The 21913-nt window shown below is 41.2% G+C and overlaps 1 protein-coding gene across 8 annotated transcripts in view; it reads left to right on the top strand.

The window, feature by feature from the left end:
- Nucleotides 1-21913, top strand: part of ZNF566 (zinc finger protein 566) — a 44719-nt gene that overhangs the window by 10360 nt on the left and 12446 nt on the right. For 3 of the 8 annotated variants that reach the window (XM_054462348.2, XM_063657587.1, XM_063657588.1), the window contains 3 exons: nucleotides 2568-2635; nucleotides 5708-5834; nucleotides 6157-6255. In XM_054462348.2, the coding sequence (XP_054318323.1) occupies nucleotides 2627-2635; nucleotides 5708-5834; nucleotides 6157-6255 (235 nt within the window). In that variant the 5' untranslated portion in view covers nucleotides 2568-2626. Of the gene's footprint in view, nucleotides 1-604; nucleotides 757-2567; nucleotides 2636-5707; nucleotides 5835-6156; nucleotides 6256-21913 lie in introns of all 8 variants that reach the window. The other 5 variants (XM_063657585.1, XM_063657586.1, XM_063657583.1 and 2 more) reach the window with 4 other exon arrangements.

The following is a 21913-nucleotide window of genomic DNA, read 5'->3' as shown; positions in this document are numbered from 1 at the left end:
AAAAAGAAATGATGATAATACACATTATTCTTTTTTTCCTGGATTCAGGGGGACATTTTTCAGTGTTTCAACATTAGGTATAATATTAGCTCTAGGATTTGATATTTTCCTACATACAAGCTCATACATTAGCCTGTTAGTTTCATGAATGCTGGCAGAAAACATGAGACCCCTGGATCAGAGACAAAGACTTTATTACTCATGGCACAGCAAGCAGCATAGGCATCAGTGTTCATCAGTTCCTCTTTCTCTCAGCTCCCATGGGGACAGCATGTGGGTCTACATGGATGCTATTCATGCAGTGCATGGGCATAGCCACTGAGGAACACTGAGCCTGGATAATCCATTGCTTTTATAATCAGCAGTAAGCAACCCTGCTGTTTGTGCTCTTATCTCAACTCTCAGGGTTATCAGCTGCATAAATAACCCTGGGAAATGAGTAGTTAGAATCTTGCATTCTAGGCATACCCAGCAAGACGCCTAAGAATGTGGAGACCCATGGTGACTGTCTCTCCCAACAGGAGGTATTTTGTAGATGCTACTCATCAAGTTGAGGAAGTTTTCTTTCTTATTTCATGAGACTTTTTTTTTTTACATTAATGAGGGCTGAATGTAAAAGAGAAGAGCATATCCCCCGATGTAAGAATTCAGCATGGGAGGCTGCCCTCTGGGGCAATGATGAGGAGTGCTGAGAATGCAACAAGCAAGGTATGGAGCTGTTGAAGTGGGAATGTTTCATGGCATCCTGCTTGGAAGGTACAGCATTTGAAGACATCCCTTTAACCAGAGGAAGGCCAGGAGGAGAGACCAGAAAGGAGGGCTTAAAATGAGGAATATAGAAGAAGGAACAATGTTTCCAGATCTTTCTGGATTATTTTTGACTTTTTAGTATCTAGCACAATGCCTGGCTATTATATATCATAGGCTATTTGGTTTATAAAAGAATGCTAAGAGCTTAATATGTGGTAGTAAGAATAATAATATCAAAGGGTGCATTTAGGTTTTGAAGAAGAGACACTTGTATTCCTTTGGTATTCATCTGGGGAAATGCAGTGAGTGAGTGCCTGTGGGTAGAGGAAGCCATTAGATAATTGATAACATGGTGCTACTTTCTGGGTGGTCAGTTTTATATGAAATAATTGATGAATTGTTTAATGATCAAGCAGCTTGGTGCATAGAGAAGAATAGTGCTCTTTATAGTTTGTATAATTTTAAGTTTATTAAGTTCTTGTAGCTAATAAGCAAAACACCAAAATTTTCTTAAACATTTAAACATTGATCACTAATTCAGTTCTTCCCCTTAAACAATGTAGTCTTCCTTTAGTATTTTAGTATAACTTATTCTTTTGGGCACTTTAAACATCTTAAAGTGAAGATGTTTATAAAGAATACACCCAAGGCTGGGTGTGGTGACTCACACTTGTAATCCCAGCACTTTGGAAGGTCAGGAGTTTGAGACCAGCCTGGCCAACATGGTGAAACCCCGTCTCTACTAAAAATGTAAAAGTTAGCCGGGCGTGGTGGTGGGAGCCTGTAGTCCCAGCTACTTGGGAGGCTGAGGCAGAAGAATGGCGTGAACCTGGGAGGCGGAGCTTGCAGTGAGCTGAGATTGTGCCACTGCACTCCAGCCTGGGCGACAGAGCAAGACTCGGTCTCAAAAAAAAAAAAGAAAAAGAAAACTGGTTTGACCCAGGTATATCCAAACTTAAAATGTGTAATCTCTGAGCAATTATACTTTTAGGAATTAATTGTGAAGAATTCATATACAGGTAAAATGATATATGCACAAGGATATTTATTACAGCATTGTTTGTAACAGTGAAAAACTAGAAAAAGCCTAAATGATGATTTGCCACAGATTGGTTAAATAAGTTATGGCCAGGCGCAGCGGCTCATACTTGCAATCTCAGCACTTTGGGAGGTGGAGTCGGGTGGATCACAAGGACAGGAGATCGAGACCATCCTGGCTAACACAGTGAAACCCCATCACTACTAAAGATATAAAAAATTAGCTGGGCGTGGTGGCACATGCCTGTAGTCCCAGCTCCTTGGGAGGCTGAGGCAGAAGAATCGCTTGAACCCAGGACACGGAGGTTGCAGTGAGCCAAGATTGCACCACTGCACTCCAGCCTGGGGGACAGAGTGAGACTCTGTCTCAAAAAGAAAAAAAAAAATTAAGTTATATCCATTTAATGGACTACAATGTAGCTATTAAACCAGTTATGTAACACAGTATGTGCTAATTGGGACTTCATTCCAAGATATATTAAGTAAAAATAGCAATGTGTATAAGTAGTGTGTATAATATGAGTTAAAAAAATCTTTATATGTATGTATGTGTGTGTATATAAACATATATTCTCCAAGCCATATTGAGTTGCCCTAATCCATCCTGCTCCAGTTACAGCCTGGTATCTTTGAAGCTAGGGATGATAGAGACATTTGCCCATTCTCCTCAATGATACCCCACAAGCATTTCTGAAGCATGAACAGAAGGGAAATGATCATTCTGGGCCAGGAGCTGTGAGGAAAGTGGGGTCTTATCTATCTTCTTTTGCCTCTCCCAGCTCTACCCTTCTCCAAAAGAAGAGCCAAGAGAAGGTCCTTTTCTACAAATATCAGAGCCATGGCTCAGGTGAGATACTGTTTCCTTTTGCTCAGATAGGGTGATTTTTACCTCTAGTACCTGTAAACATTTGCTTTCCTCATGATGATGCTTTTTGATGTTAGAAAGAAAAACAACACCTTTCAAAAAGTTTGGTTGTGAGCAATGCCAGAATTTTGCTGTAAAGGAAAGGATCTCTAACAGGCCAATTCATAAAAAAAAAATTGATTACATGATCATTGTTAGAAAATTTACACTTTTTTTTTTTTTGAGATGGAGTCTCGCTCTGTCTTCTAGGCTGGAGTACAGTGGCATGATCTTGGCTCACTGCAACCTCTGCCTCCCGGGTTCAAGTGATTCTCCTACTTCAGTCTCCTGAGTAGCTGGGATTACAGGTGCCCACAACCACACCCAGCTAATTTTTGTATTTTTAGTAGAGATGAGGTTTTGCCATGTTGCCCAGGCTGGCCTCGAATTCCTGACCTCAAGTGATCTACCTGCCTCAGCCTCCCAAAGAGCTGGAATTATAGGCATGAGCCACTGCACCCAGCAAAAAATTTATATTCTTAACTCACAGTTAAGTATTAGTCAGCCAACTGGTTGAATAACAAATTTCTCTGAAGAAGTTTTAATTTAGATTAATGTCCATCAGAAAATCCCCTATCAATTTCATCAAGAATACTTATTTCTTTCCATAAAGAGATTAAGAATTATGTAATGTAAAAATGGTCTGACCCAGATCAGGTTTGGAATAATTTTTTTTACACTGGTTTCCAGGGTCCCCTGTTAGGAAAAGGACATGCATTTCCTCCTAAACAACCCCAGTCTCCTCTCCAGTTCCCCACCCCCCGGCTTTTAAACAATGTTTACATACTTGTTTACAAGTCCTTCAGCATCTCCTATCTCAGACTTCTACCAAAAATCCTGATAGGGCAGAAATGTGTTCCCCACATTGAATTAATATGAATTTAATTTGCTTGGACAGTGATTTGATGGGATGAAAATAAGTAATTAGGGGCACCTTATAGGGAAAAGCCCTCATTAGCTCCGTAGACCTGGGTTTTCCAATAAGAAAATACATGCTGTGGTTTTGTTTGATTTCAGTCCTAGTACATGGCAAGGTCTCCTGGTTAACAAGCCTTTTATGTTTGAAAGTATGACTAGTGGTTGGTACAAAGCTCTCACACCTCACTAAGCATCCATGAAAAATTGATGTCAGTGGCCAAATGTGGTGACTCACACCTGTAATTCCAGCATTTTGGGAGGTTGAGGCTAGTGGTTTGCTTGAACCCAGGTGACTAGCCTGGGCAACACGGCAAACCCCATCTCTACAAAAAAATACAAAAATTAGCCAGGCATGTTGGTGCATGCCTGTAGTCCCAGCTACTCAGGAAGCTGAGGTGGGAGGATCACTTGAGCCCAGGAGGTCATGGCTGCAGTGAGATGTGATCATGCCACTGCACTTCGGCCTGGGTGACAGAGGAAGATCCTGTTTAAAAAACAAAAGCAATGATGTCAGTAATACCAACGGTGAAACTGGATCATCCTTCACCAGTTTTCTGTAGCTTAGTTATAAGGGGAATTTACAGCTGGGCAGTAGGTGGTTATAAATAAGATTGGGCCAATGTTGGCGAGGTCTTTAAAGATCACCTCTAGCCTGAATTTCTAAAGGCAAAAGGATAGATGTCATTTATAGCCTTATAATAGAATATTATTCAGTGAGAAACATACGAATAGCATTTGTTGTAACACGGAACATTTCTTATTATATAATAGTCTGGCATAGGAATGGATCAGAGTCTTAAATTATATGCAAATTTAATTTTCTAAGATACAAAATTTTTAAAACTAATTTTACACATGTCTACAAGGGAAGTAGTTCAATTCTGGTTTTGTCCCATTACCAGACCTACTCCAAGTGGCCACTGCCCTCAACTCTTGAAAATTGGTTAACTACCATTTTTTGATAAACCCACTTTAGTCATTATCTCTTGACTGATTGCAAAGTTAAAGGGAACATTGTATTCCCATACTGCGCTTTCGTTTTTCCTGACTGTTACCATATCACCATTTTTGGTTGAATCAATAGTATACACCTTATTATGGCTGCAAATATTATTCTCTGCCAAGCGAGCTCATGGCTTTGTTCTATACAATCCTTCATTTTCCTGGGGTTAATTGCTTCCCCCCCTAATTTGCCTAGTCATTTGTGTGTTTATATCCAGAATCTCCAGCATCACTGCCACAGGCCAATGAATAAGTTTTCCCTCTGGTCAGACACATCAGTTCCTTTTGATGTAGAGACTTGATTCCCCATTTCCTGTTTTCTTGTTCCCATCTGGTCTGGTTTATTCTCTCAGTCACAGCTTCCCTGAAACTTTACCTACTTCCTGAATCCTATGTTGTCTTCTTTTTTTGTTTACTCCCTCGTTTTTGTGGAGCACATCCTCTAGAAGTTTCCGAAGAAACTCTTCTTGAGTCCTTGGATGTCTACAAATGTCTTTTCTCAACACTCAAAACAGAATGATAGTTTGTTTATGAAAGTCTAGGTCAGAGTTTATTTTCTCCATCAGAATATTGAAGAATTGTTCTTATTGTTTCTTGCTTTTAGAGGTGTTCTTGAGAATTCCATTGCCCCTCTAATTTTTGATGCCTTTTATATGACCTGCTCTTCTCTCTGGAGGCTTTTAATGTCTTTATCCCTTATTCTGAAATTTGACTCTCAGCTATTTGGGAAAAGAGAGGGGGAAAGATCACATGTATCGTTGATTTATTATATGACAGGTATAGTGCGAGGCATTGCATATACAATTTCATTTAATTGGGAAAGGCCTCTTAGCTGAATTTTTGTACCTTCCCAACCTTGTTTGGATAATGAAGGTGTCCTAGCATACTCAGGCAGTTTCATTTGGAGGAAACAGAATGACCTGGAAACCCAGTGATTCAGTTGTGCTTATTTGTTTACAGTCCTCCACTGTTTCCCAGACATTGAAATGCTCACTATATTTTATTTCCTCTACCTTAATCCTTTTCTTCTCTCTTTCCTTCACAAAAATACTTTTTTAAAAATTAATCAAGTCATATACGTGGTTATTGTTCCAGGAGTCAGTGATGTTCAGTGATGTGTCCGTAGACTTCTCTCAGGAGGAGTGGGAATGCCTGAATGATGATCAGAGAGATTTATACAGAGATGTGATGTTGGAGAATTACAGCAACCTGGTTTCAATGGGTAAGGACATCTGTCCATAGTAATTTAGATTCTGCCCTTGGAAGGCCTACTTCCTCCAATGTGAAATGCTCACCTGGCTTTCAAAAACCAGTCGAATTTTGACATTCTGTTCCACAGGAATGTTCTGAATATGGTAGAGTTAGAAAAAGGAAGCTGCATTGAGTTTTTGGGGATGTTTTACATCTTCCGTTATGTTTCATAAGTCCGTTGTACCTCTCTTTGACTCTTCTCATAATGCCATGTCTTTCTTTATAATGAAGGGACTGGATTTGAATTCTAGGATATTCTCATGATAAATCTGTTTTGTTACTTCTTTTGTAAGCAGGGCATTCTGTTTCTAAACCAAATGTGATCTCCTACTTGGAGCAAGGGAAGGAGCCCTGGTTGGTTGACAGAGAGCTAACAAGAGGCCAGTGGCCAGGTAAGTGAGGCACAGCAGGTAATGCGTGATTTGGCCAGTAGAGAGACTGCATCTTTTAGATGCTATCTGGGAAACTCTCCTCAAAGGCTTTTGGCCTGTTGTGCAAATGTAAGACCTTTTCTACATGAGCTTTCAAATGAAGGAACCTTTCCCCTTTACCTAAGACACTTTACCTGCTTTTCTCCTCTTATCCTTCTCTCTCAGTTCTAACCAGCTGGTGCCCTCCTCCACCCTTTCTAGTGATATTCCTTTCTATCCATATTTTGGATCCATTTCCTTCCTAGCTTCTCATCCTCCTTTGTATTTAGTCTAATAAAAGCATCACTGTCTCCAGAAATAGATTTTTTCCTACCCTGCCAAAGACTTATTTTCTTTTACTAAGTTTTTTGGGATAGGGATTTATGCCCTCATTGATTCATTCATATTTTTTACCAACATTTACTAATTTTCTAACATGTATAAGGCACTCAGCTAGGTGCTGCAGAGTTTAAAAAAGGAATAAGCAATTTCAGAACTTACTGCCTAGTAGAAGTACTAGAACATGTCTACAAATAACACCACCATAAGCGAAGTTAAAATAGGGAGCTTAGCAGAAAGTGAGGGCTAACGAGGTAGAAGAGGGGTTGATCCACATAGAAGTCATGGGGGAGATTTTGGTGTGAGCGTCATTGACTTTATATAGAGGGTTGGAAATAAAGGGCCTGTGTCTCCATGGAGAAGGTAAGAGCTGGCAAAGAGAGATTTGGTATGATGGAGGAGGAACAGAACAGCACATTCATTCATTTAGTTTATGTTTCTGGAGTGCCTATGGTATGCCCAGCACTATTCTCAACACTGAGGTTACAGTAATGAATAGAACATGTGTGATTGGGTGCGGTGGCTCACACCTGTCATCCCAGCACTTTGGGAGGCTGAAGCAGGAGGATTGCCTGAGGTCAAGAGTTCGAGACCAGCCTGGCCAACGTGATGAAACCCCATCTCTACTAAAAAATACAAAAATCAGCTGGGTGTGGTGGCATGCGCCTGTAATCCCAGCTACTCAGGAGGCTGAGGCAGGAGAATCACTTGAACCCAGGAGGTGGAGGTTGCAGTGAGCCAAGATTACGCCACTGCACTCCAGCCTGAGTGACAGAGAGAGACTCTATCTCAAAAAAAGAAAAAAAAGAACATGCGTCATCTCTGTTCCCAGAACCTACCCCACAGTGTAGGGAGAGATATGAAAATAGATGAATATATAACATACCAGGTAATAGTAAATACTAAAAAGAAATAAGAAGTAGAGGAAGGGGATAAAGGATGATATTTTATGTGAAGAGGCAAGAGAAATTTACCGTATCTTACCAAATGATATGGTAACGTTTGGGCAGAGACCTGAAGAAGCACCATAGTAAGTTATTGTATATGGGTACTGGGCGGAAGACCACTCCAGATGGAGGAACGCAGACCTTCAAGGGCCTGAGGCAGCTGTGCATTGGCTGTGTTTGAGGAGCAGCCCCAGAGGCCAGTGACTGAAGGAGTGAGAGCAGAGGGGTACATGGGTGGGAGATGAGATCAAAGAGGCAGGAGTGGGAAAGAGTGGGTCAGTTTATGTACTGTCTGCCATACAGGCCATGGGAAATCTTTTCATCTAAGACAAGAAGTCATCAGAAGGCTGTGCACCTAGAAATGGCTTGATGCAACTCATTATTTTTTTGTTTTTTTTTGAGACAGAGTCTCGCTCTGTCTCCCAAGCTGGAGTGCAGTGGCATGATCTCGGCTTACTGCAACCTCCGCTTCCCAGGTTCAAGCGATTCTCCTGCCTCAGCCTCTCGAGTAGCTGGGATTACAGGCACATACCACCACACCCGGCTAATTTTTTTGTATTTTTTTTTTAGTAAAGACGGGGTTTCACCGTGTTAGCCAGGATGATCTCAATCTCCTGACCTTGTGATCCACCTGCCTCGGCCTCCCAAAGTGCTGGGATTACAGGCGTGAGCCACCACACTGGGCCATGTTTTTGTTTTTGTTTGAGATGGAGTCTTGCTCTGTCACCCAGGCTGGAGTGCAGTGGCATGATCTTGGCTCACTGCAAGCTCCGCCTCCTGGGTTCAAGCGATTCTCGTGCCTCATCCTCCTGAGTAACCGGGACTACAGGCACCTGCCACCATGGCCAGCTAATTTTTGTATTTTAGTAGAGACAGTGTTTCACCATGTTGGCCAGGCTGGTCTCGAAATCCTCACCTCAGGTGATCCTCCCACCTCGGCCTCCCAACGTGCTGGGATTACAGGTGTGAGCCACTGTGCCTGTCTTTGATGCAACATATATTTTAAAAAGATTTCCCTAGCTGCTTTGTAGGTGGCAAGATTGGAAGCAGAGTGGCTGTTTAGCAGATTTTTGTAGTAGTCTGGTTGAGATACAGTGATGGCTCAGAGACCATTGAAATGTTATCAGTGGCAGTGGAAGGAAGTGGTGGGTTTGAAATCTTTTCAAGGAAGAGTTAGCAGGATTCAGTCTTGGAGTATAAGCGGAAAAAAAAGGATTCATGCTTTTTAGGGAGAGGCTATGGAAGAATGGGCTTTGTAATTACTGAAATGGGGAAAGAGTAGATTTGGGTCTTGCAAAATCAAGGGTGGGTTTGCTTATGTTAAGCTTCAGGTGCTTACTGGACACAGCATAGATGCCATGCAGGCAGTTCAGTATAGAAGTCTGGAACTGGGAGGTCAGATCAGCGTTGGAGGAAAATTTGGAGAGCCTTCAATATAGAGATATAGAGTCTTGTGACTGGATGAAATACCCTAGGGAATAAATATAGCAAAGACAGAAACCTGAAGCACCCTGATACCTAGAGGTTTACAGCAGGAGAAGATATGGCAAGGAAATGTAGGTTGAACAACAGCAGGATAGAAGGTGAACTCAGGAACTCAGGAAGAAAAGTACCAAAAAGATCTGGCCATGAAGATTAGATAGGTATGTAATAGTTTCTACATGCATTTTCTCATATAATTCTGTTTTTTCTTCTTTTAGTGCTGTTCAAGTACTTATACTTACATAGTTAAGCTGCTTTCTAATCAATGCTTGTTTGTAAAAGCACCATTCTTTATGCATATATGCATTCTTTATGTAAAAGCACAACCTTATGCATATAGATTTTTCTGTATTTGCTTAGGATAGATTCTCAGAGACAAGATATTTCTGAAGCTTTCAGACACTCACAGTGTTTGGTAGTATTCATTTCATTGTACTCTTTAAGAATGGTTAATTTTTATTTTAAATAAATGTTTTCGCTCATTTATTTTACAAGTCATAGAATGTTGCTTTTCATTGTGAAAATTTTCAAAAATACATACCACTCATCTACCCCTATTGTCACACAAATATTTTCTTTTTTTTCTTTGTTTTTGAGATGGAGTTTCACTCTTGTTACCCAGGCTGGAGTGCAATGGCATGATCTTGGCTCACTGCAACCTCCACCTCCCAAGTTCAAGCGATTCTCCTGCCTCAGCCTCCCGAGTAGGTGGGATTACAGGCACCCGCCACCATGCCTGGCAAATTTTTTTGTATTTTTCATAGAGATGGGGTTTCACCAGGTTGGCCAGGCTGGTCTTGAACTCTTGACTTCAGGTGATCCACTTGCCTTGGCCTCCCAAATTCTGGGATTGCAGGCGTAAGCCACCGCGCCCCACCGCAAATAATTTCAAGTAAATCCAGGACTTCATGTCATTTCACCCTTGCATAATCTCATTATGTAATTTTAAAAAATATGGATATTTTCTCCCTTATATAACCTTAATGCAAAGTTATATAAATTTTACAGTGATTTCTTGGTATGCTGAACTGCTTTATTGTCATTATATTGAGTACTTGTGAGAGTGGACATTTTCACCATAGCATGATAATTAACTTGTTCATTTCTATATTTCATACTTTTAATCTATTACTGTGTTTTATTCTTTCAGTTTTTATGGACTTTGCAAAATAATAACATTTACCTGTCTATTGGTTTCCAGAGGGTGCTTTTACTTTTTTTTTTGAAACAGGGTCCCACTCTTACCCAGGCTGGAGGGCAGTGGCACTATCACGGCTCACTGCAGTCTTGACCACCTTCTGGGCTCACATGATCCCCCCACCTCAGCCTCCTGGGTAGATGGGAATACAGGTGCATGCCACCACACCTGGTTAATTTTTTGTATTTTTTGTAGAGACGGGGTTTTGCCATGTTGCCCAGGCTGGTCTGGAACTCCTGGGCTCAAGTGATCCCACCACTCAGGCTCCAAAAGTGCTGGGATTACAGGCATGAGCCACAGCTCCCAAACTAGCTGCCTAATTTTTTAGTTTTTTTGAGACAGAGTCTAGCCCTGTCGCCCAGGCTGGAGTGAAATGGCGTGATCTGGGTTCACTGCAACTTCTGCCTCCAAGATTCAAGCGATTCTCATGCCTTAGCCTCCCGAATTGTGAGAATTACAGGCATGCAGCACCACACCCAGCTAATTTTTATATTTTTAGTAGAGACAGGGTTTTGCCATGTTGGCCAGGCTGGTCTCTAACTCCTGGCCTCAAGTGATCCTCCCACCTCAACCTCCCAAAGTGTTGGGATTACAGGAGTAAGCCACTTCGCCCAGCCGAGCTACCTAATTTTAACTTTTCTTCAACACTTATATTTGTTTACAATTTCACCAGCAGTATATGAACGTTCCCTTGTTGCACGTGCTTCCTAATGTACGGTATTGTCAAACTTTAATTTTTTTTTTTTTTTTTTTTGAGACAGAGTTTCGCTCTTGTTGCCCAGGCTGGAGTGCAATGACACGATCTTGGCTCACCACAACCTCTGCCTCCTGGGTTCAAGTGATTCTTCTGCCTCAGCCTCCGAAGTAGCTGGGATTACAGGCATGGGCCACCACGCCTGGCTAATTTTGTATTTTTAGTAGAGATGGGGTTTCTCCCTGTTGGTCAGGCTGCTCTCGAACTCCTGACCTCAGGTGATCCACCTGCCTCGGCCTCTCAAAGTGCTGGGATTACAGGCGTGAGCCACCACACCCAGCCCAAACTTTGATTTTTATCAATTAGTAAGTGTATAATAATAATTCAGTGTGGTTTTAATTTGCATTTCCTCCTTTTTTCTTTTTTTTTTTTTTTTTTTTTGAGATGGAGTCTCGCTCTGTCACCCAGGCTGGAGTGCAGTGGCACAATCTCAGCTCACTGCAACCTCTGCCTCCCAGGTGCAAGCAATTCTCCCACCTCAGCCTCCCAAGTAGCTGGAATTACAAGCACGTGCCACCAAGCCTGGCTAATTTTTATATTTTTCGTAGAGATGGGGTTTCACCACGTTGGCCAGGCTGGTCTTCAACTCCTGACCTCAAATGATCCACCCGCCTCCCAAAGTGCTAGGATTACAGTCTTGAGCCACCGTGCCTGGCCACATTTTTCTTTCCTGATGAGTTTTAGCACACATTTTCAAGTCATTGGTTTTTTGAAATTCTTTTTTTTTTTTTTTTTTTTTTGGAGACGGAGTCTCACATTGTTGTCCAGGCTGGAGTGCAGTGGTGCAATCTTGGCTTACTTCAACCTCCACCTCTCAGGTTCAAGCGGTTCTTCTGCCTCAGCCTCCTGTGTAGCTGGGATTATAGGCGCCCACCACTATGCCCAGCTAATTTTTTATATTTTTAGTAGAGATGGGGTTTCACTGTTGGCCAGGATGGTCTCAAACTCCTGACCTCGTGATCCGCCTGTCCCAGCCTCCCAAAGTGCTGGGATTACAGTCATGAGCCACGACGCCCAGCTGAAATTCTGTAGTGAAATGCCTGCTCAAATCTTTTGCCTGTTTTTCTGTTGAATTGTCTGTATTTTTCTTTTTCTTTTTTTTTTTTTTTTTTTGACGGAGTCTTGCTCTGTCACCCAGGCTGGAGTGCAGTGGCGCCATCTCGGCTCACTGCAAGCTCCACCTCCCAGGTTCACACCATTCTCTTGCCTCAGCCTCCTGAGTAGCTGGGACTACAGGCGCCTGCCACCTCGCCCAGCTATTTTTTTTGTATTTTTAGTGGAGATGGAGTTTCACCGTGTTAGCCAGGATGGTCTCGATCTCCTGACCTTGTGATCCACCTGCCTCAGCCTCCCAAAGTTCTGGGATTATAGGCGTGAGCCACCGCGCCCAGCCGAATTGTCTGTATTTTTCTTAATAATGTGTAAGGGTTCTTTATATGTTCTGCTTATGGGACTTTGCATGTTCTACGAACTACAAGTATCTTTTTCTACTCTGAATTGAATTTAGCTCTCTTTATGGTTTTCTTTTCTGTGAGCAGAAGTTCCTAATGATTACTGTAGTCAAATGTATCCATCTTTTCTTTGATGCTTCACACTTATAGGGACTCGATTAAGAAATTCTTCCTTAGCCTATATTTGAATCTTACATGAATGGAATCATTGCATATGTATAGTCAGCCCTTCGTATTCGTGGATTCTGCATCCACAGACTCAACCAATCATGGATGTAAAATACGTATAGTTGGCCCTCTGTATTAATAGGTTGAGACTCACAGTTGGTTGAAACCAACTTACTGTGCCATTTTATATAAGGGACTTGAGCATCCGCAGATTTTGGTGTCTGCCATGGTCCTGGAACCAAACCTCAACCCTCCTCACCCCTCCCACCCAGTACAGAGAGCCAGCTGTACATTGTTGTCTTTTTAAATATATCTTTGCCTGCCACAAGGCCATGAAGATATTCTTAACTGTTTTCTTTTTGATAGATGATTCTTGTTCCTTTCCATTAGAGAAAAATGTTTTCCTCTAATAGGCTAAATTTTTACTGTGATAAATTCAGATATGGTTACCTTTATTCCCCTTATGCTTTGCTTCTGGTAGTATTTTTCAATCTGAGGACTTACATCTTTTTTTTTTTTAGTGATAGGAAATTCTTAGTAGTCATCTCTTCAAATATTGCCTTGTTACCTTTTCCTTTTTTCCTTCTATTAAACTGACATAAAACGTCTGTGTTTCTTACTCTTCATCTGTTTTTCCATTTATACTGCCTTTATATATATTTAATATATTATATATATTTATTTGGCCTTGATTTATATTGATTTGCTAATATATTCTGTAACAATGACCTTTATGCTTTTTAATCTATCCATTAAATTTTTCCCTTAAAATAGTTATTTATAAGCCGGGCATGGTGGCTAACGCCTGTAATCCCAGCACTTTGGGAGGCCAAGGTGGGCGAATCACTAGGTCAGGAGATTGAGACCATCCTGGCTAACATGATGAAACCCCGTCTCTACTAAAAATACAAAAAGAATTGGCCGGGCATGGTGGCGGGCGCCTGTAGTCCCAGCTACTCGAGAGGCTGAGGCAGGAGAATGGCATGAACCTGGGAGGCGGAGCTTACAGTGAGTTGAGATCATGCCACTGCACTCCTGGGCTACAGAGCAAGACTCCGTCTCAAAAAAAAAAAAAAAAAGTATTTATAAACATAGTAGAATATATAGAATGTATATATGTAAACATATAATTATGACAATAATATTTACATCTGCAGACTTACATGTGCAAGAGATTTGTTAGGAAATACACTTAGGAGTACCATTGCGGGATCTTGGTGTACATACTTATTCAGCTTTGCAAGGTGATGCCAAACTGTTTTCCAAGTGTTGTATTAGTTTACGTTGGAAGTACTTTTGTTCCACCATCTTTCCTTATGATATTATAAGATTTTTTCAATTTTTAATAATCTGATTGATGAGTATGAAATCTTATTTTATCATTTTAAATTAAATTTCCCTGGTCATTATTGAAGATGATTACCTTTCCATATGTTTATTGGTCATTAGTGTCTCTTCTGTGTAATGTCATTTTGATCCATTTTGTATTAGGCTAATTTGTCTTTTTCCTAAGATTTGTAGGAATTCCTTGTATAAATTCTAGATATTCATTTTTGATCAATCGCATGTTTTATAGATATGTTTTCCAGTTTATGTCTTTTTTATTCACTTTTGTTATGATATCTTTTGATGAACAGTAATTCTTTGTGTTAATATTGTCAAATTGTATGTTTAGTGGTTAAATTATATATTGCTTATAAACATTATTATCTTTTTCCTGTATGCTTTATACTTTTTGGATCTTCAGAAACCCCTTCCTAGCCCAATTTTCTACTTTAATTCCAAATTTTTTTTTTTTTAAGACAGAAAAAGTCACCCAGGCTAGAGTGCACTGGAACAATCACGGCTCACTGCAGCTTCTACCTCCTAGGCTCAGGTGATCTTCCCACCTCAGCCTCCCGGGGCTGCAGGCACGTGCCATCGCTCTCGGCTAACTTTTCATATTTTTTGTAGAGACAGGGTTTTGCCGTGTTGCCCATGCTGATCTCGAACTCCCAAGAATTTTTATGTTTTCTCTTTCTTATTAAAGATCTATTAATGCAACTTTAATTGATTTTTATGAATAGTATGAGATGGAGATCAGTTATTTTTCCTATATAGAAAACAAATTGGCTGGGTGTGGTAGCTCATGCCTATAATCCCAGCACTTTGGGAGGTTAAGGCAGGAGGGTTGCTTGAGCCCAGGAATTCAAAACCAGCCTGGGCAACAGAGGGAAACACCGTCTCTTAAAACAAAAAAATTATGTTTCCCTCTCAAATGAAAACTCTGTCTATTCTTCATTGATCAACAATGCTCCTCTGTCATATATTCAGATTTCATATATGCATTGGGTCTTTCTTGTTACATTGAGCCTTTTTATCCCTGCCTTAATTACTCTTGTTTATATAACACGTCTTGATTTCTGATAGGACACATCTCTCCACCTTTTCTTTAGGCATATTTTGGTTATACTTATCGCTTTGATCTTTCATATAGTATTAAAAATTACTTTATGTTTTATTCAAAATGTTGAGTTTTTAATATGTATAATTACATTGAATTTGGCCGGGTGTGGTGGCTCACGCCTGTAATCCCAACACTTTGGGAGGCCGAGGTGGGCAGATCACTTGAGGCCAGGAGTTCGAGACCAGCCTGGACAATGTGGTGAAACCCAGGATCTACTAAAAATACAAAAACTAGCCAGGTGTGATAGCACACAGCTGTAATCCCAGCTACTCGGGAGGCTGAGGCACAAGAATTGCTTGAACCCAGGAGGTGGAGGTTGCAGTGAACCGAGATCGTGCCACTGCACTCCAGCCTGGGTGATGGAGTGAGACTCTGTCTCAAAAAAAAAAAAACCCAACAAAAGTAAACACAAAAATTAGCCAGGTGTGGTGGCGCACACCTGTTGTCCCAGCTACTCGGGAGTCTGAGGCATGAGCATCACTTGAACCCAGGAGGCAGAGGTTGCAGTGAGCCAAGATGGTACTACTGCACTATAGCCTGGGCAACAGAGTGAGACTCTGTCTCAAAAAAAAAAAAAAAAAAAGAAAGTGATTTGTAGATCACTTTAGTAGTAACTGATATCTTTATTATGTTAAATCATGTTTGCCATGATCGCAGTACTTTTCTCCATTTATTTAGGCCTTCTTGATGGTATTTCAGTGTATTTTTATAAACTTATCTCAAAAAAGGGCTTATAGTTCATTTGATATTTTATTTCTAGTTATTTTCTATATATTTTTGGGGGTCTACAAATGCAGTTGACTTGTTTATTGCGTAGGATATAGACAGAGATAATTCCAGCTGGAGTGTAGTGGTGAACCCACAGCTCACTGCAGTCTGGACCTCCTGGGCTCAAGCAGTCCTCCTACCTCAGCCCCCGAGTAGCTGAAACCACAGACATGTGCCACCAGGCCCAGCTAATTTTTAAAATTTTCGTAGAAACCAGATCTCCCTGTGTTGTCTAGGCTGATTTTGAACCCCTGGGCTCAAGCAGTCCTTCCATCTTGGCCTCCCAAAGTGCTGAGATTACTGCATCTGGCCCAAGATAAGCCTTCTGGTTTTGGTGGAAGGCACAGGAAATGGGATTCTTTTTTTTTTTTTATTTTGAGACAGAGTCTCGCTCTGTCACCCAGGCTGGAGTGCAGTGGCACAGTCTCGGCTCACTGCAACCTTCGCCTCCTGGGTTCAAGTGATGCTCCTACCTCAGCCTCCCAAGTAGCTTGGATTACAGGCACCCCCACCACGCCCGGCTAATTTTTTGTATTTTTAGTAGAGGCGGGGTTTCACTGCGTTAGCCAGGATGGGAGGAAATGGGATTCTTAACACCAAGAGAGACTGGGGCAATCTCTTGCTTGTGTGTATATGTACATACATATGTACATATATACATATATGTATATATACACAAATATATGTCTATATTTTCCCCCCTGTTTTTGCATGTCCCAGCCTCCAGGCAATCTCACAGCAGCAGCAGCAATAGTGGAAGCAGTGGGGGCCTGCAGGTATCTAAAACTACAAGGGATAGGAACCTTCTTTTCCTATTAGAGTTGCTGTGGAGTGAACCCCCATTACTTTTTTTCTCTGTTTCCTCCTGCCATACCCAGGCATAGTTGCAGAAAGTACATAGCAGAGGGAGGTAACTAAAGCCCCAGCGTTATGACTAGAGAACTGAATAGGGGAGCTCCAGGGAACTAGAAAGTATCAAGAAGATCCCAGAAAGGAACAAGTTCAAAAAAGCAACCCATGTTCAACTTTAAAAAACCCAAAGTTGGCCCCGGCATGGTGGCTCATGTCTGTAATCCCAGCACTTTGGGAGGCCGAGGTGGGTGGATCACCTCAAGTCGGGAGTTCAAGACCAGCCTGACCAACATGGAGAAACCCCATCTCTACTAAAAATACAAAATTAGCCGGGCGTGGTGACACATGCCTCTAATCCCAGCTACTCGGGAGGCTGAGGCAGGAGAATTGCTTGAACCCAGGAGGCAAAGGTTGGGGTGAGCCAAGATCGTGCCATTGCACTCCAACCTGGGCAACAAGAGCAAAACTCCATCTCCAAAAAAAAAAAAAAACCCAAAGTTCAAAAAAACTCAGTTTTTATGAACTCTTAGGCTCATTTTTGCCCGAATATATGTGGATCTGTCCCTAAATAACATATCAAAGACTTCAAGAACTAAAGTGTAAGTTTCAGATTGGATTGGGTGGTGCACACACAGGACAAATCCAAATAACACTGCAAAGGCCTTGAAAACTGACACTGGAATCACAGTCCACACAAGGCTTGTTGGAACTTGCAGCCTGAACCCAACATGGTCAATACCTGTTAAAACAAAAGTATCAACCATCTCCATAGGATTTATTTTATTTTTTTATTTTATTTTGTTTTATTTTTTCCGAGACAGAGTCTCGCTCTGTCGCCCAGGCTGGAGTGCAGTGGCGTGATCTTGGCTCATTGCAACCTCTGCCTCCTGGGTTCAGGGGATTCTCCTGCCTCAGCCACCCCGAGTAGCTGGGACTACAGGTGCACGCCACTAAGTCTAATTTTTTTTTGGTATTTTTAGTAGAAATGAGGTTTTACCATGTTGGCCAGGTCTCAAACTCTTGACCTCAGGTGATCCACCTGCCTTGGTCTCCCAAAGTGCTGGGATCACAGGCATGAGGCACTGCGTCCGGCCAGGAGTTTTAATTAGATGTATCTTGGTATAATTTCTGAAGTTCAAAGAAACAGAAAACTCCATTGAAGTAACAACCTAGTAACTCAGGGTGTATCCTACACATGTTTGTATTTGGTGCTGCCCCTACAGTTTTCTAATGTTCTGAATTAGTTACCAGCCTCAAGCTATCAGAGGATTTAATATAGAAATCTGGATTTCTGATTTTCTTTGGAGAGCTGGAAAGCAGCACTGGACCTTCATTCTCACATGACAGCTGTCTCCGGGATTTAACAAGCACTTAACCCCTTTGAGAAGGGATACAAGCTCTTTTACTAACCACTGTCCCCACTATTGCCTACTTCCACACAGACTCTGAGGGCACAGCCTGAGCTGCAATGTACATTTGCAGTATTACTTTTCTTAATCTCACCTTCATCACTGAAGGATATTTTTGGTAGATACAAAATTCTGGATTCACAACTCTTTTTTTCAGCACAATAAATTATTGTTCCACTTTTTTTCTGGCCTCCAGAGTTTGTGAAGAGCAATCCAGTCATTCAAGTCATTGTTCACCCATAAGTAATACATTATTTTTTTACAGTTCTTTCACTATTTATTTTGTCTTTCATTTTCAGCAGTTTGATTATGATGTGTCTGAGTATGGATTTCTTTGGGTTTATCCTATTTGGGGTGGCTGTGCTTCTCAAAATGGCTTTGCTTGTTTTATCTTTTACAAAATTTGTAAGTTTTCAGCCATTATTTCTTCAAATCTTTTTTGAGTCCTATACTATCTCTTCTCCTTCTGAAACCCTGATGACACAAATGTTAAATCTTTTCTTGTTCTACATTCCCAGAGGCTGTGTTCTTTTTGCATTTTCCATCTTTTTTTTCACTGTTATTCATATTAGCTAATTTCTTTTGAACTATCTTCAAGTTTATTGACTTTATTACCTCCATTCTGCTTTTGAGCCTAGCCAGTGGTTTTTATTTCGGCTACTGCACTTTTCAGTTCTAAAACTTATTTATTATTCTTTATATATTCTACTCTTTTGCTGAAACTTTCTATTTTTATATTGGTTTGCAGAGTGTGCATGATTCCTTATTCAAGCATTTTTAAAATAGCTGCTTTAAAGTCATTATCTGATAATTCCAACATGAGTCACCTTTATTTTGGTGTCTGTTGTCTTTTGCCATGTGAGTTAAAATTTTCTTCATTCTTCTTATGTTGAGTGATTTTGGATGGTATCCTAAGGCATTCTGAATATTATTCTATGAGACCCTAGGTCTTTCTTTAAATCATATGGAAGCCAGGCGCAGTGGCTTATGCCTGTAATCCCAGCACTTTGGGAGGTCACGGTGGGCAGATCACTTGAGGTCAGGAGTTCGAGATCAGCCTAACCAACGTATTGAAACCCCATCTTTACTAAAAATACAAAAAAAATAGCTGGGTATGATCTCAGCTACTCGGGAGGCTGAGAGGCAGGAGGATCTCTTGAACCCAGGAGGCGGAGGTTGCAGTGAGCTGAGATCACGCCACTGTACTCTCACCTGGGCAACAGAGCAAGGTTCTGTCTCAAAAAAAAAAAAAAAAGTAATAGGTGGCCAGGCGCGGTGGCTCATGACTGTAATCCCAGCACTTTGGGAGGCCGAGGTGGGCGGATCACCTGAAGTTGGGGTTCGAGACCAGCCTGGCCAACATGGTGAAACCCCATCTTTACTAAAAATACAAAAAATTAGCCGGGCATGGTGGTGCATGCCTGTAATCCCAGCTACTTAGAAGGCTAAGGCAGGAGAATTGCTTGAACCTGGAAGGCAGAGGTTGTGGTGAGCCGAGATCAAGCCATTGCACTCCAGTCTGGGCAACAAGAGCAAAACCGTCTCAAAAAAAAAAAAAAAAAGTAATAGGCTGGGAGCGGTGGCTCACTCCTGTAATCCCAGCACTTTGGGAAGCTGTGGTGGGTGGATTACACGGTCAGGAGTTCAAGACCAGCCTGGCCAAGGTGATGAAACCCCATCTCTACTAAAAATACAAAAATTAGCCAGGTATGGTGGCGCATGCCTGTAATCCCAGCTACTTGGGAGGCTGAGGCAAAAACAAAACAAAACAAAAACCTCTTTCCTCATATATATTGCTCAGCAAAAAGGGAACCATCTGAATACTAAGAGTTTTCATCAACCCTGGAAATTTGTTTTATTAGAGTTCTGTATCATTGCCATATTTTCCTTCCAGAATTCATATTTTACATTCATTTTATTTCTTACATCAATTTTTCTTCCATATGACTTATTATTTTCTGTCATCATTTTCATCCTTCTCTGAAAGTTTTTTAAACAATTCATTCCAGCTTTTTCCTAGCTTTATTGAGGTATATTTGGCAAATAAAAATTATATATATTGGCCAGGCGTGGTGGCACATGCCTGTAATCCCAGCTACCTGGGAGGCTGAGGCAGGAGAAGCACTTGAACCCAAGAGGCAGAGGTTGCAGTGAGCCAAGATCGCGCCATTGCACTCCAGCCTGGGCAACAAGAGCGAAAACTTTGTCTCAAAAAAAAATTATATATATTTACAGTATACAATTAGGTATTTTGATATATGTGTATACATTGTGAAATGATTACCATAATCAAGCCAATTAATGTATCTATCAGATCACATAGTTACCAATTTGTATATGTGTGTATGTGGTAAGAACATTAAGATCTACTCCCATAATAAATTCCAAGTATACAATACAATATTATAAACTATAGTTACTATGGTATACATTCTGTACTGGTATTACTATTAATGGTATGTACTTACATGGCAGTACATACTATTAATATATAATGCTGTATATTAGAGCTCCAGAAATTTTTTTTTTTCTTTTTTTTTGAGGCAAAGTCTTGCTCTGTCGCCCAGGCTGGAGTGCAGTGGCGCAATCTTGGCTCACTGCATGTTCTCTCTCCCGGGTTCACACCATTCTCCTGCCTCAGCTTCCCGAGTAGCTGGGATTACAGGCACCCGCCACCACGCCTGGCTAATTTTTTGTATTTTTAGTAGAGACAGGGTTTCACCGTGTTAGTCAGGATGGTCTCAATCTCCTGACCTTGTGATCCGCCCACCTCAGCCTCCCAAAGTGCTGGGATTACAGGCATGAGCCACCATGCCTAGCCTCCAGAAATTTTTTATTCTGAGTAACTGGAACTTTGTACCCTTTGACCAATATCTTCTTTCCTCCATCCCCCGACCCCTGGCGACCTCCATTCTACCTTCTTCTTCTATGAATTCAACGTTTTAGAATTCATATATAAGTGAGATCACTGCAGTATCTGTCTTTCTGTGCCTGGCTTATTTCACACATGTCCTCCAGCTTCATCTATGTTGTTGAAAATAACAGGATTTTCTTCATTTTTAAGGCTTAATAATATTCCAGTGTGTGTATACATATATACGCCCACACATCACATTTTCTTTATCAATTTATCCATTGATTCCATATCTTGGCTATCATGAATGATGCTGCAATGAACATAAGAATGCAGATTTTTTTCCCCCATACTGATTTGATTTCATTTGGATATATACCCAGAAGTGAGCTTGCTGAGTTATAGGGTAGTTTTGAGAAACGTCCATGCTGTTTTCCATAATGGCTGTTTCAATTTATGCCACCAACAGTGTACAAGGATTCCCTTTTTGCCACATCCTTTCCAACACTTGTTATTTTTTGTCTTTTTGGTAATAGCAGTTCTGACAGGTGTGAGGGGATTTTTGTTTGTTTGTTTTTTTGAGATGGAGTCTCACTCTTTTTGCCCAGGCTGGAGTGCAGTGGTGCAATCTCAGCTCACTGCAACCTCCGCCTCTGGGGTTCAAGCGATTCTCCCACCTCAGCCTCCCAAGTAGCTGAGATTACAAGTGCCTGCCACTATGCCCGCATAATTTTTGTATTTTAGTAGAGATGGGGTTTCATCATGTTGGTCAGGCTGGTGTTGAACTCCTGACCTCAAGTGATCCGCCCGCCTTGGCCTCCCAAAGTGCTGGGATTACAGGCCTGAGCCACAGTACCCAGCAATGAGGTGATATTTCATTGTGGTTTCAATTTCCATTTTCCTGATGATTAGTAATGTTGAGTGTTTTTTCATATACCTATTGGCTGTTTCTGTGTCTTCTTTTGAGAAATG

Source organism: Pongo pygmaeus, chromosome 20, assembly GCF_028885625.2.
Source record: "Pongo pygmaeus isolate AG05252 chromosome 20, NHGRI_mPonPyg2-v2.0_pri, whole genome shotgun sequence".
Lineage (NCBI taxonomy): Eukaryota > Metazoa > Chordata > Mammalia > Primates > Hominidae > Pongo > Pongo pygmaeus.
Note: the sequence above shows the minus strand (reverse complement) of the source record. Positions and strands in the feature narration are given on the sequence as shown.